The sequence below is a fragment of the Cercospora kikuchii genome (genome assembly GCF_019650295.1).
Source record: "Cercospora kikuchii DNA, contig_00002, whole genome shotgun sequence".
Lineage (NCBI taxonomy): Eukaryota > Fungi > Ascomycota > Dothideomycetes > Mycosphaerellales > Mycosphaerellaceae > Cercospora > Cercospora kikuchii.
In genome coordinates, this window is record NW_025408583.1 from 1,145,699 (window position 1) to 1,158,281 (window position 12,583).

Below are 12,583 nucleotides of genomic sequence, written 5' to 3' on the forward strand. Positions count from 1 at the left end.
ACTAAACAGATGTGTCAAAAAGTTGAGAGCGTCAGCTGTGGCGATGGTCTTCTGAGGGTAATTGTTAGTATACGTTGACACAGCAAAACAGCACGCGGTCAACCCGGTCGCCAGCTGGACCACATTCCTGTGGTTTTCTTCCGTTCGTTCGGTATGGATCAGTATCCAACGATGTAAATCTGCGAGAAACCACAGCGACCGACTGAGCCTGCCTTGAAGATATTTCTACACCACGGCCTGTCCCACGTCGGCGTCGATAGTTCTAGTTCCTATATCACAGCTGTCACAGGCTTCCGCTCAGCGTGAGAACAGCGCTACATTCCAGCGTCTGGCAAGGCACCGACTATGCACGTCCGACAGACTTGTCATTCGTCCAGCTGATTGACGGCTGACAAGGCTAAGGGTCCTCTCTGTGCCAATATGATATCCTGTATTCATTGCATGTAGTGAGCAATGCCAAGTAAGGGAAGGTGCGCAAGGTGCGGTGCGGTGTTCGCCAAGAAGCCTTCTCCATTTTTTCCCTCCAGGCTCCCCTGCTGATGAGCGGTGGTCTTGAGTCAATCAGTGCACAAGCGAATGACGATTCCTGTCTCGGAGTTGTGGAGCGTCCAGCGTATCGACGATGCTGGACGTGGTGTTGTTGCCAGTCAGCAGATCCCCAAAGACACCGTGATCCTTCGCAGCGGACCGCCAGTATTGCACGTCATCTTCAAAAAATACGCCAAAGAAACATGCGCACAATGCTTCCTGTGGGACCGCGGACGGACATTGCGCGAGCGCGAGAATGAGCTGGGCAAAGTCTTCTGTTCGATGGAATGCCGTGCGCAATGGATGCTGGAGCAGGGCACAGACGGCGTAGAAGCGTGGCGGACGCTGACGACGTTCGTGAGGACCAAGTCCAGCAACAACGGCGGGAGGGATGATTCAATGGCCGAGGGCGCGAAGCCCAGTGTGGACACCATCCGACTGCTCTGGCAGAAGGCGGACGAAGCTGCTCTCCTGCTGCGTCGCGCCCGCGCCAAGTTTGGCGTGTCGAAGGCTGAGCGAAAAGCACTGAACGCCATCCAGCGTCAGCTCTCGCAGTCCAAGGACGCCGACACCCTGAGCTACTTTCTGAGCGGCCTCCACCTCGAGCGTCGAGCAGATTCGGAACGTCAACGACAAGAGTTTCTCGAGCTTGCCATGGACGACACGCCATACAGGACGCAGCAGGATCTCGAGGACAGCTGCACGGCATTCCTTCAGCTCATCTCAATTCTGCCGGTCCATCTTATTGACCTCTTGACGCCTCAGCTTTGTCTCAATATTGTGCGTGCCGACAATCACAATGCTTTCGGCATACGTGCAGGCGGCGAAGACAGTGAGGAGTACATGGGCTATGCCGTATACCCTTCTGCATCGTACTTTAACCATTCCTGCGATGCGAATGTCCACAAGAAACGTGCCGGTAGAGAATGGACCTTCCACACAGCCCGTGACATCTTGGCTGGCGAGCAGTTGTGCATCACCTACTTGGGCGGCGATGAGAAGGACCTCGACGTCACTGCCCGTCGAATTAGACTACAAGACGCCTGGGGTTTTGTGTGCCAGTGCGCAAGATGTAACAGCGACACTCCGTCCTAGCGGCTTAACCATGGAACAAACCCACTTGGCCGTGTAGTAGGTGCACATCTCTCCCCTTTTGCGGAGAGATCGCGAAAGCAAATTCAAGGCATTCATTTCCCTTGTGCATTGTGCTTTGCACTTATTTGCTCTTCTCGAATCAGGTCAAGTACAGCGTCCGCGATTCTCATTTGTTGGCTTGCAGCGCATTGAATCTGACTGACTCCTCGTACCGCGAACACGATCACCCCATGGGCAGAAAGCGCATCCCGAAGTATTTGCGCCAGGACTTCGACACCCCTGCTCCGCGACGTCAAGCAAGCAGATCGTCACCTTAGCTAATCTCGGTGAGACTCTAGTCAAGTTGGACTGATCAGGCTGCTATACAGATCCTCCTGCTCTCCATACACGTTCCACGATGTAATGGTACTTTAGCAAGCAACGCCCTCTTGCAAATTCGAGCTGGATCTCTCACAAAAATGTCTTCCGATTCCAAAGTCCAGGCGATCGTACGTGCCCTGGCTGGCACGTACGCCTTGATCAATAGCACTGCGTGAGTGCACTATGAGAACTTGCGCCGAGGCATTGCAACTGACCTGAGCATAGCACTCTCAATGGCGTATCTGTTCCCGACCTCGCATTTGGCGAAGACCCTGTCGGACTTCTAACATACACTCCTTCAGGCTTCATGTCACTCAACATTGCTGCCAGTAAGCACATTCTGGAAAGACGAATATAAACATGAATAACCATTTCTCAGCTCAATCACAATACCGCCCCGCAAATCTAACATTCCCATACAACGAAACCGACTCAAACCAAGACTGGGCTCTCGTAGGACAACACACTCTCTCATACGCAGGACCATGGAGCGTATCGCACGACGACTCAACCACTGAAAAATCCGGATCCTTGGTCCACGGCCCAATCTGGGTGGCAAATGTGCCCAAATGGACTGGAATCGAGGAACATAGCAACTACTCTGTTCACGAAACCAAATCGAGCGAGGGCTTTCCCAAGGGCACCAAATTGCTGAGGATGGAGTCGAAATGGGACAATGGCAATCAGGGTGTGCTTTGGTGGAGAAGAGTTGATGGTGGCACTGATGAGAATGATAATTGGATTCCGAATTCACTTATCAATGGATCACCGCTGAAAGAGGCGGATGAGGGGAAGTAGAACGACTGTGCTGGATCGCATGTCGTTGAGGACCAGCGAGAGGCCAAATTCGATTCTTGTACCGTTATTTCTATTATCGCCAGCTGTGCTGTGCGTGCCCGGGCGGGTCTCATTTGTGAGGAATGGGAGAAGCGACAGCATTGCACATGCAAAATCTTCTGATTGTCAATATTTCACACTACTGTTCAAAGTGCTATTCAAACCTTTTGTAGAAATTGTAAAAATGTTCTCGCCACTCTGGACTTGATGTCTCAATTTCTCTTACTGTACCCACAGAGAAAAGCAAAATGAAAGTATAAAGCTCCTCTTTAAAACAATATTGTGGGAGCAGTGTGTGACAGGAAAACCAAGAAGAAGAAAACAAAAACAAAAAAAAGAATCAGGTCTGACTGAACAGATTATGCTCCCGCGGAGAGGCCTTGGGTACTGGTTAGTGGAAATTTATCATTTGATGTATCACGGGTCACTCACTCGAACTCTCAACCTTGAGATGCTCTTATTGCTAAAAGTCTCACGCGCTAGCCAACTGCGAAACCGTTAGGATCACAGTTATTTTGGGTTGGTAAGGTGATGAGACGTACTTGTGCCACGCGGGATCGAAAGTCTTTGACTTTCGTGGCTGATTGGTGGAAGCAGGGAATTTTGAATACTTTATGTACCTTTGCGCTATAGACGCCAAGCCCCACTGAGAACAAATAAATTCGCTACGACACTGCTGGTGGTTTGGAAGCTGGAATAGTAAGTATCATTGCTTGCATGAGATTTGTTAACAAAATTTGTGCGCCGGCCTTTGCAATCCTGAATCTTGATGATTGACTGAGAACATTGGAAGAAGACTTCGTGAAATGACACTATTCGATACACAGGCTACGGAACCATCTAGCACATCGTACCATCCAGCTTCGCACCCAATCGGTCTATCCAAAGAAAACAAAAAACAGCAAATCATATATCGTAACCACATTCAGTCGTCTCATCTCATCTCATCTCAATCAAGAAAGGAAAAGAGTCCACTCATTGTAATCCAAGTCCATTACAATGTCCGCAGAAAAGACTATTGCTGAAACCAGCAGCTCAAGTCCTCCCACGCGCAAGTGGACCAAATACAGCAGCATCTTGGCCAAAAATCATTTGTCGACCTTCAGACTGTTCGTTGAGAGAAAGTCGTGATCGGTCTTGATGCCAGCCAAGGAACAAGCGTGACGCATCTAGTCATCGTCATCACCGAAGTCGAAGAGTTCGCTCCCAAGTCGAGCACCCCATTTGAGGCCAGACAAGAATCCAGGCTGAGCTTCCCGCTTGAAGATGCCACCTTCGCCGTCGTCGTTGATGTCGAAGAGCTGGTTACCAACACGGGCGCCGAACTTCAAGCCTTGTCCAAAGAGTGGCTCAGCTTCACGCTTGAAGATGCCACCTTCTCCATCGTCGTTAATGTCGAAGAGCTGGTTACCGACACGGGCGCCGAACTTCAAGCCTTGTCCAAAAAGTGGCTCAGCTTCACGCTTGAAGATGCCACCTTCTCCGTCGTCATTGATATCGAAGAGCTGGTTACCGACACGGGCGCCAAACTTCAAGCCTTGTCCAAAAAGTGGCTCAGCTTCACGCTTGAAGATTCCACCCTCTCCATCGTCGTTGATGTCGAAGAGCTGGTTTCCAACACGCGCGCCGAACTTCAGGCCTTGGCCAAACAGCGGATCAGCATCACGCTTCGACAGTGCGTCAGCGATTTGAGACAAGTCGACAAGCTGAAGATCGCGCTTGTCGTTGTTGCTACCACCTAGGCCAAACAACAAGGAGCCCAATTGAGCGCCCCATGAGAGACCCTTGAGGAAACCTGGATCAGCTTCACGCTTGGAGAGTTCATCCGCGAACTGAGAAAGATCGACAAGCTGAAGATCGCGCTTGTCGTTGTTGCTGCCGCCCAGACCGAAAAGCAGGGAACCAAGCTGAGCGCCCCACGAGAGACCTTTGAGGAAACCTGGGTCAGCCTCGCGCCTAGAAAGCTCAGAGAGATCAAAGTCCGAGATATCTCTCTTGTCGTTGTTGCTGCCGCCGAGGCCAAACAGAAGAGAACCAAGCTGAGCACCCCACGAAAGACCCTTAAGGAAACCTGGATCAGCCTCACGTGTGACCAAGTCAGAGAAGTCAAAGTCCTGAACATCTCTCTTGTCCTTGTTGCCGAAAAGCATGCTGCCGATTTGGGCGCCCCACATGAGTCCAGAGAGCCATCCTGGATCAGCCGCGGCGTCGCGGGCGTTCAAGTTCTTCAAGAAGTTTGGGTTGCCGAATGTAAGGAAGGGTTCAGGAGCTGCTACCGGAGCAGCCTGTCCCAAGGTGGCACAGTAGACCAAGATTGCTGTAGCGGTAAAGGCCTTCATTTTTTTTGGGTGGTTTGTTGTTATTGTTGCTGCGCCTGCGCTGCTATTGTTGGAAGGTTTGGGAAGAAAAGAGAAGATGAGATGAGATGAACTGAATGTGGTTGCTGAAGATGTGTTGTTGGAGAAGGGGTTGAGCAGCTTGATTATATATTCATAATACCTGCCCGTAGGGTCCACGGATAGGGCTCGCTCGACATTCGCTTGGGCGATGAGACATTCTGTCACCAGTCATGGATGTGATGCGAACAAGGCTCGAAAGAAAGCTTCTTGCCCTTGGCGATGTGACCGTTGAATGCGCCGTCCTACGCACGGAGTACCTGTTGACTACGCTTCCTTGGTCACGAATGCTGTCCATTCACCTCACGGAGTAACGTCTCCGCGCTCTGGGGAATTGCATGGGGTCCGATTTGCACTGCACTACCATGATCAGCAGGATCTGACCAGTCGGTAAGCAGACGGTGGATACAAAGTAAGGTCGGGGGTCGTAATTGCGCAGTGATGATTCTCCGAAGGACAGAAGGGTCTACACGTTCTGGCTCGGCAGATAATTCATCAATTCTGGGCGCTTGCTATCCTTTAGGATGTAGCACGACCGTTCGTCTGGGCTTCCGGAGGCGCTACCGATTCGTTAGGTCACTTTCCGTTTCCAACCGAGCAGTCCTCTTACGGGTTGCGAATGGACCTTTACTGTCTCTGGAGACACAGCGATGCAAGCTTTGGCAGACCAGTCCCTGCTTTGCCCATAATAACAATACATTGTTGGAGATTCAACGATGCTGCACATCTGTGCCTCGTCCTGGGTGTGGCATTTGAATGGATGAAACCTCGATCTTTCTGCTGGTTCGCCATGACGTGAGGGAAGTGAGGTAAGGTGCTTCCGCACGTGGTATAGCTCGATCTGAGTTGCGACCGGTAATACTTCGGGCGATCAATCAGTACCAACAGAAAGTATCAATTCGCCGAGGAGTGCGGATACACGTGTATAGCGCTCGGATGTTTCGTACCGTTCTTTGACGAGATGCTGCTGAGTCGGATCCTCGGGCCCCGAAGCTGCTCAGAACACATTCGGCCTCAGGTCACAGACGACCTGCCAAGCGCTCCTGGACGTGCCATCGATGCCTGCGTCTACGAGACTCGAGATGTTGTAAGCTATTCGATTGCGTCACTGTGAAAGTTTTAGCTTGTGCAGTCTCTCACGACGACAGCGAGCGCCTCAATTTGCCGACATACGAGAATATCCGTAAGCTATGTGCTGGATGGAAGTGATTCATTATGTTGTCCAAGTACGGAATCGGTGTCTACTACGTTCCGTAGATGCCAGCAGCGGCGTACGGTGACGTTGGACTACGAATGCACTGCTTTGATCCGGTGCAACAGGGGCATCGGTGCTTGTGTTTGTTGCTTATCTTCGTTCCTGCCACTAACTAAACGAGCATCCATGCTAGGTGCAATTGCTTGACCATTTCATCAGGCTTGCCGAGCTCAAATCACCGTTGCGGGTCGTGGCTGGATGTTCGAGATCGAATTCGCCTCCACAGTCGCATGATGTGTCATGCTTCAGAATCCTAGTGTAGCATTCCGGCTGCTGTTCTGGACTACAGCGAGGAGGGTCCAGGCCCGGCGCGGTGTATTCCACGACTTCTCGTACAAGTGACCGAGAAGGACCGTATAGTAGTGTGTAGTCGCTTTGGCAGACAGGCACGCGAGCACGTGCGGCTGCTTCGGGCGAGAGGTTGGTCTTTCGAAAGCTTGACGAGTTGGGAACGACCTTCCTGCACCCGTAACTGCTGCCTGGACTTTATGCGTGGATTTGAGCAGTGTGTCTTGTCAAGTATTCATCAAGCTTGTACTTCGCAGCCCGCATCTCTCGAGCAGGCTCAGCTCGTCAATTACAAGCTCGGGATGGAGACCGGGTACCTTGCAAAGTACAAGCATTTGATCAAAGTACATTGTCGGGCGGCCGTAGGAGGCGACTCTCGTGAAGCATGACATGATACTTGAGATGGTCAATGAGTTTCATCACCATTCCAGTGTAACTTCAAGGCTCTCCGATGCGTGGCGAGGCCGACTTGGACCTCGGGTTGTCAGCCCACTTTGGAATCTTGAGGACTGGAGGCTTTGGTGGGGGCCCTGGCATCTCGAAGTAATTGCTCTCGTTCGTTCGAATCCTGGCAAGCGACATGACGCTGGATCGTCGTCGCTTTACGTTTTTGACTGCTCCATAAATACTAGGCGCGTTTGCCACGAATGTGCAGACAACGACCTGCACTGATGCCCAGAAACTTCGTGCATGTTGTACCGAGCCATCCTTGAAGATGAAATGGATCTTGAGCGCAATCAGGATGATCGAGAACGTTCCAAGTATGTAGAGGAAGCCAAGCTGCAGGTTGCGTGGGAAAACCTTTGCTTGCGCCTTGAGTATTGGTGTTGCGATCAGGAGCAATAAACCATCGATGACAAGATTCGAAACGCATTGCAGAAGGATCTGGACATATGCGCGCGTGCACTGATGGGGGCCGTCCGGGCTCGTGGTCCAGTAATGATTGATTGGTCGACATTCGAGAAAGGTCGCCAGGATGACGGCCAGAAAGGTTGTTCCAATCACAACCCAGCAAACTTTGATGACCTGGTGGATCCAGGATATGTGGTTGAGCATTTCGCGATAGAACAATAGTAGTATCACGCATTGCAGCCAGTAGTATGCCGTGACAACTACGCGGGCGGCGAGCACGAGAATGCTGCTGGTGCGTAGTGTGTTGTCATCGTCGATGGAAGGCGAATTGACCAGTCGAAGAATGAGCGCGTTCAGAACAGTGCGTGCCACAAGGATTGCAATGGAGCAGATGATGATGGCTGTAATGGTGTCCCATGCCCTGTGGCGGTGTTGGTGTGTCAGAAGACGTGCAACGAGGATGGTCAGAGCCAGTGCAGCGCAAATCCAGCTCGCTAGAAAGGCTTCGTTCTGTGAGATGACATGACTAGTCGAAGACATTGCATCGTCCTGGAGGTGCTGTGCATGGCGATGCCCTACGGTCGAATCCCGGCGGCGAGAAGCTGGTGACGGGGGGAATGGGAGTGGAAAGGTCAAAAGTGCAAAAAGGCTCGCGACAGACTGCAGGCGCCACGCGAGAACGCATGGAGAAACCCAGAAAACCCCGCAGTTAGGAAGGAAACGTACCAGCCTTCTGGGCACGGTATTCGGGACAGCCACGCTGTCGCTGCACCGGATCGCTAAGTGTCGGCTACGGCGGATTCTGCAGCGTGGAGAGAAGGTGTTGCTCGCTCATGTTGCGCTGGTGCCAGGAGAACACGTACACGCGCTCGGAAACTTGCGCTCGAGACGCTGCCCAACACGCAACACGAATTCGAAGCCTGCGTGAATGCATCGGCTCATTTCGGATAATCAGAGAGTGGAGGAAGGAGGAAGGATTCTGCACATGCTTGCCGACGCGAACGACGCTTTCCCAGTTTCTGTGCACCCTTGGCACGTGCATAATTATGAGCCTCACTCAATCACTCTTCCCTCGTATCGCAGCTCATCACACTCGCTCCCATTCGACATCCTGCTCCCGATGGTGTGCCACAGCCTGATAGGCTTGCTTGATTATCTCCTCCATCAATGATACCGTCTCTCACCAACGTTCCTCGCGAGCTCACTGTTCCAACCGCGACCCTGGCTCACCGCCAAGACAGCGTGTTGAAAGGTGTGCACAGGCCGCCAGTCCAGCTCTCGCATAGCCTTGGACGAATCGCAAACCCGGTCCAGCCTTGCGGGCAGTTTCCAGCCTACAGATCGCAGCGATTCCACGTACTCGGGTAGCAGCTCCGCAAGAGCTGGAGCAGCATCGCGACCGAGCTGCGCGAGAAGTCTACCGCTGGGCTGAAATGGCGGAGGAGCACTTACCACATATTTGCTGAATCCGACCACTTTCGCCTTCTTCAATGCCTGTACATATGCTGTCACTACATCTGCGATATCTACTCGGCGGTAGAGCAATTCATTCACTTTGAGGTTCTGACTGATGCCATTGTACTCTGTTCGCCACCTGGGATCGTCGTCCTCTCCGGGAAAGAACCTCGCGGTCCTGAGAATCAATGTTGGCATTCCAGACTCCATATGAACCAGTTGACACAGATTCTCAGCTGCAAGCTTTGTTGCGCCATAGATGTTGTTTGGCTTGCATGCAGTCTCCTCATTGAGCCAGGCTGACGGCGCACCAGCAGCGTAAGCGACGGCTGATCCGAACGTGTTCGTGGTGCTGGCAAAGACGAAGGCTTCCACGCTATGCTTGACCGCCTCTTCGAGGACATTGAGTGTCCCTGTGAGATTGGTATCGATGAAAGCCTGCTTGCCGTGAGTAGGGACGTGCGGCTTGTGCAGCGCTGCAGAATGGATCACATATCGTATTGAGGTGTATTTCTTGAAGACTCGCGATACTAGTCCACGATCAGCGACAGAGCCTGTCAAGCTCAAGATGCCCTTCTCAAGAGGCAATCGATCGAGCCCGAGCGGCTGGAAGCCGTGCTTGGGAAGCTCCAGCATCAGGGCGTGGCCAAGGTGGCCGCTAGAGCCAGTGACCAGCACATCGGGGCGGACTAGCTGCTTGCAAGAAGCGCGGAGTGTCCGAGCCATGTTGGAAGCGTACCATCTCGTTGAGGCTGAAGATGGAGATGCAGGAGCAGTCGATGCTGGTCGGGGAGGGGCGGCCAAATGCGGCGCCGAAGTGTGACGTCGCCCCGCGTGCGACATGGCGGGAATTTCTGGGAATCGACATCGAGGCAGCAAACATCACTACACGCGCCACTCTCGCGCTCGTGCTCGCCGGGAACATACAGTAGCCGCTCGACTGCACACCGCCCTCGACATGGCGGACAAGTACATTCTCAAAGTCACCGCCGGGCCGAGCTACGAAGAGCAGAAGCCCGTCGCGGTCAACTCGGAGGAGTCGATCCACATCGTCAACGACCACGTCTCGGTGGACCTCAAAGTACGCATCCAGAACTACCGTGGCCTGCCCGAAGGCGCCCCCAAGACATCGCCCTACTTCGAGCACGATAAGCACAAGGCCGACCTCTATTCGCTCGCCTTCACCTTCACCCCGAAGAAGGATTTCAACGGGCACGACATCGTCTTCGGTAATGACTTCGATCACCCCATCCGAGACAAGCTGCCCCCGGGCTTTAACCAAGCATTCAAGATCGCGACGTGGTTTATCGATCCTGGGCTGTATGGAGATGTCTACGCGGAAGAGCCATATCTGTATAGCCCGTTGCTGAGCTCCATGAATGTGCTGCGCATTGGCCCGAAAGATGATCGTGAGCAGGAGAAGGTCGAAGAGACCCGGGCTCAGGAAGAGACGCTGGTGTTCGAAGAAGGTGCCGATGGGGACGGACAAGAAGTGCGAAAGACCCATGGCCTGCCAGAGCTCGGTCCGGCGAGACAAAAGTTCTTCTTGACCGAGCAACACCTCAAGGACTTCACGTTCGAGAAGGGCAGAGAATATTCGAACGATTTTTTCAATCCCTATCTCGACTTCAACGGTATGGTCCTGGCAAGGGGAAACGAGAGAGGTCCCGTTTTCTGATTGTGCTCTCCAGACTTTGCTCTCCGCTTGCCGGGTTTCAGTTACATCCCCGGCATCACGATTCCCATCATCAGTTACTGGGATGGTCAGCCACTTCGGTAAGTCCCCTCACCCGATTTAATTCTGTTTGTACAGAGCGGTCCGCGCGGAGGAAACTAACCACTGACGTGCTGACAAAGCTCGCACTCGCTCAGATATGTCATGAAGAACCGAGCGACGAACGAGCCGCTGTTCGTGATTGTATTCACGCTGCTGCCCAAAAATGACCAAGAAGAGTCCGAACCCGCCACTCAGCAACCCGAGGACGATGACCTGGACTAGCTAGGAGTGTGTGGAAGAACCGGGACCTGATGAATCGCCAGAGGTCAAACAAGCCTCAACCGAAGACAGCCGGCAACGTCGAACACGCTGAATCGCGAATGACAACCCCCGTTCAAGCTGTTGATCCAGACATGTACTCTGTGAGCCTCTGGAGCACATTCCAGAAACAAGAAGATGATTTGAAAGAGAGATCGTTACTCGCCAGTCAACCGTTCAGAGCACGAGACGCAGGCCGCCGGAGAAGTGGACACTTACGAAGTAACGACAGCACACGGAGCCTCAGATGAAGCATGATAGATATCGATGATGCATATGATCCACTTGGAAATCAGTCGCTTAGACGCACGCCAAGACATCCTTATTGCATAGCCCAGGACAGGAAGCATTGGATACAGCATAGATCATTCTCTTGCATTGCGTCTTTTCAGAATACACAGCATTTTGAGATTTTACTTCTCATGCATCAAAGCTACACACAACGTCTCCATACATATGCGCCACACCAGAATCAAATCAAGCTGCATAAGAGTGTGGAGACTATGGGGTGATGCTTGTCAGACGACATTCGTGTCACCAAACTAGCCCACGATCAGTGATCATTTCCCAGTCAAAATCTTTGAAGACGGCTCCCCACGATATCTCTCCTCGCGCTCGTGCAACCACATTAACCCCCAATATCCCGTCCTCAACTCCACATGCTGTGCATGGACTCTTCAACCATGCCGATGCCTTTCTTCCCGCCGCTTTCGAACCCTTCTTTTCTGATCACTTTGAAACAAGCCTAACCAGCTCCGTGAAGCTCGAGCTTCTCGAAAATGTCCGACTCGCTCGCCAATCCTCATAATGACTCCTACATTCAAGCTAAAGGTCGCGGGAATAAGCGTTGGAAGCTTGTCTTACCGCTTGCTGCTTTGTTGCTTCTCGTCTCGATCTATATTCTCTACAGCTTTGAATCGATGAAAAGGGATTCTACAAGGGATGATGAGAAGTGGAGTGATGAGGAATTGGAGAATAATCAATTGAGGCCGAAAATTGAGATGGATTTGGGGCATGGGCCCGTTGCGCATGAGACTGTGGCAGTGGAAGTGGAGGGCGATGCGAAAGAGGGGAATCGAACGGAGAGATGAGTTGAAGAGGGAAGGAGAGGATGTAATGATATCCTTACGACGAACATGATTGCGATGGAGGTCTGACTGCGAAGGGAGAGCTTTCGTTGCCTTATCGAAACATCTTCAGCACTTCTCGGAATATACTCCGGCTTTCGCCTTCGCTGTCCACGGCGGGTCACGTCCCTCGTCACGCGACGACTCTCGTCAGCACCACCAGGTCTTCGATGGTATGCTCCAGAACGGTCCTGCCCTCGGCAGAGAAGCAAGATTCCACAGCCACACAGCTGGCTCGCACTGTGTACATCAGGTACGAGCAAGATGGACAACCCGGGACGCCATATCAACATCAGTCGTCTGAGTCGAGCAGTTGCAGCATAGAAGGACCCAGTCCGGCGGATTGGCCACATCC

General features: G+C 52.5%; 6 protein-coding genes across 7 annotated transcripts; 3 read left to right on the forward strand and 3 right to left on the reverse strand.

The window, feature by feature from the left end:
- Positions 1-576: 576 nt before the first annotated feature.
- On the forward strand, positions 577-1,623 carry CKM354_000266800 (uncharacterized protein; the record flags this gene model as incomplete). Its single annotated transcript, XM_044797831.1, has 1 exon — positions 577-1,623. The coding sequence occupies one exon, from the start codon at positions 577-579 to the stop codon at positions 1,621-1,623; it is 1,047 nt and encodes a 348-aa protein (XP_044653766.1).
- Positions 1,624-2,081: 458 nt separating this feature from the next.
- On the forward strand, positions 2,082-2,781 carry CKM354_000266900 (uncharacterized protein; the record flags this gene model as incomplete). The annotated part of the gene is made up of 3 exons (XM_044797832.1): positions 2,082-2,155; positions 2,209-2,312; positions 2,363-2,781. 3 exons carry the CDS (start codon positions 2,082-2,084, stop codon positions 2,779-2,781), a joined length of 597 nt encoding a protein of 198 aa, XP_044653767.1.
- A 1,208-nt stretch (positions 2,782-3,989) lies between these two features.
- On the reverse strand, positions 3,990-5,159 carry CKM354_000267000 (uncharacterized protein; the record flags this gene model as incomplete). Its single annotated transcript, XM_044797833.1, has 1 exon — positions 3,990-5,159. One exon carries the CDS (start codon positions 5,157-5,159, stop codon positions 3,990-3,992), a length of 1,170 nt encoding a protein of 389 aa, XP_044653768.1.
- A 2,038-nt stretch (positions 5,160-7,197) lies between these two features.
- Positions 7,198-8,151, reverse strand: CKM354_000267100 (uncharacterized protein; the record flags this gene model as incomplete). Its single annotated transcript, XM_044797834.1, has 1 exon — positions 7,198-8,151. One exon carries the CDS (start codon positions 8,149-8,151, stop codon positions 7,198-7,200), a length of 954 nt encoding a protein of 317 aa, XP_044653769.1.
- A 624-nt stretch (positions 8,152-8,775) lies between these two features.
- Positions 8,776-9,792, reverse strand: CKM354_000267200 (uncharacterized protein; the record flags this gene model as incomplete). The annotated part of the gene is made up of 1 exon (XM_044797835.1): positions 8,776-9,792. One exon carries the CDS (start codon positions 9,790-9,792, stop codon positions 8,776-8,778), a length of 1,017 nt encoding a protein of 338 aa, XP_044653770.1.
- Positions 9,793-10,024: 232 nt separating this feature from the next.
- Positions 10,025-11,065, forward strand: CKM354_000267300 (uncharacterized protein; the record flags this gene model as incomplete). Of its 2 annotated transcripts, none has more annotated exons than XM_044797836.1 (3): positions 10,025-10,700; positions 10,758-10,842; positions 10,924-11,065. In XM_044797836.1, 3 exons carry the CDS (start codon positions 10,025-10,027, stop codon positions 11,063-11,065), a joined length of 903 nt encoding a protein of 300 aa, XP_044653771.1. The 2 variants fall into 2 exon arrangements, with proteins under 2 accessions (XP_044653771.1, XP_044653772.1); XM_044797837.1 differs by having other exon boundaries at positions 10,939-11,065.
- Positions 11,066-12,583: the final 1,518 nt, after the last annotated feature.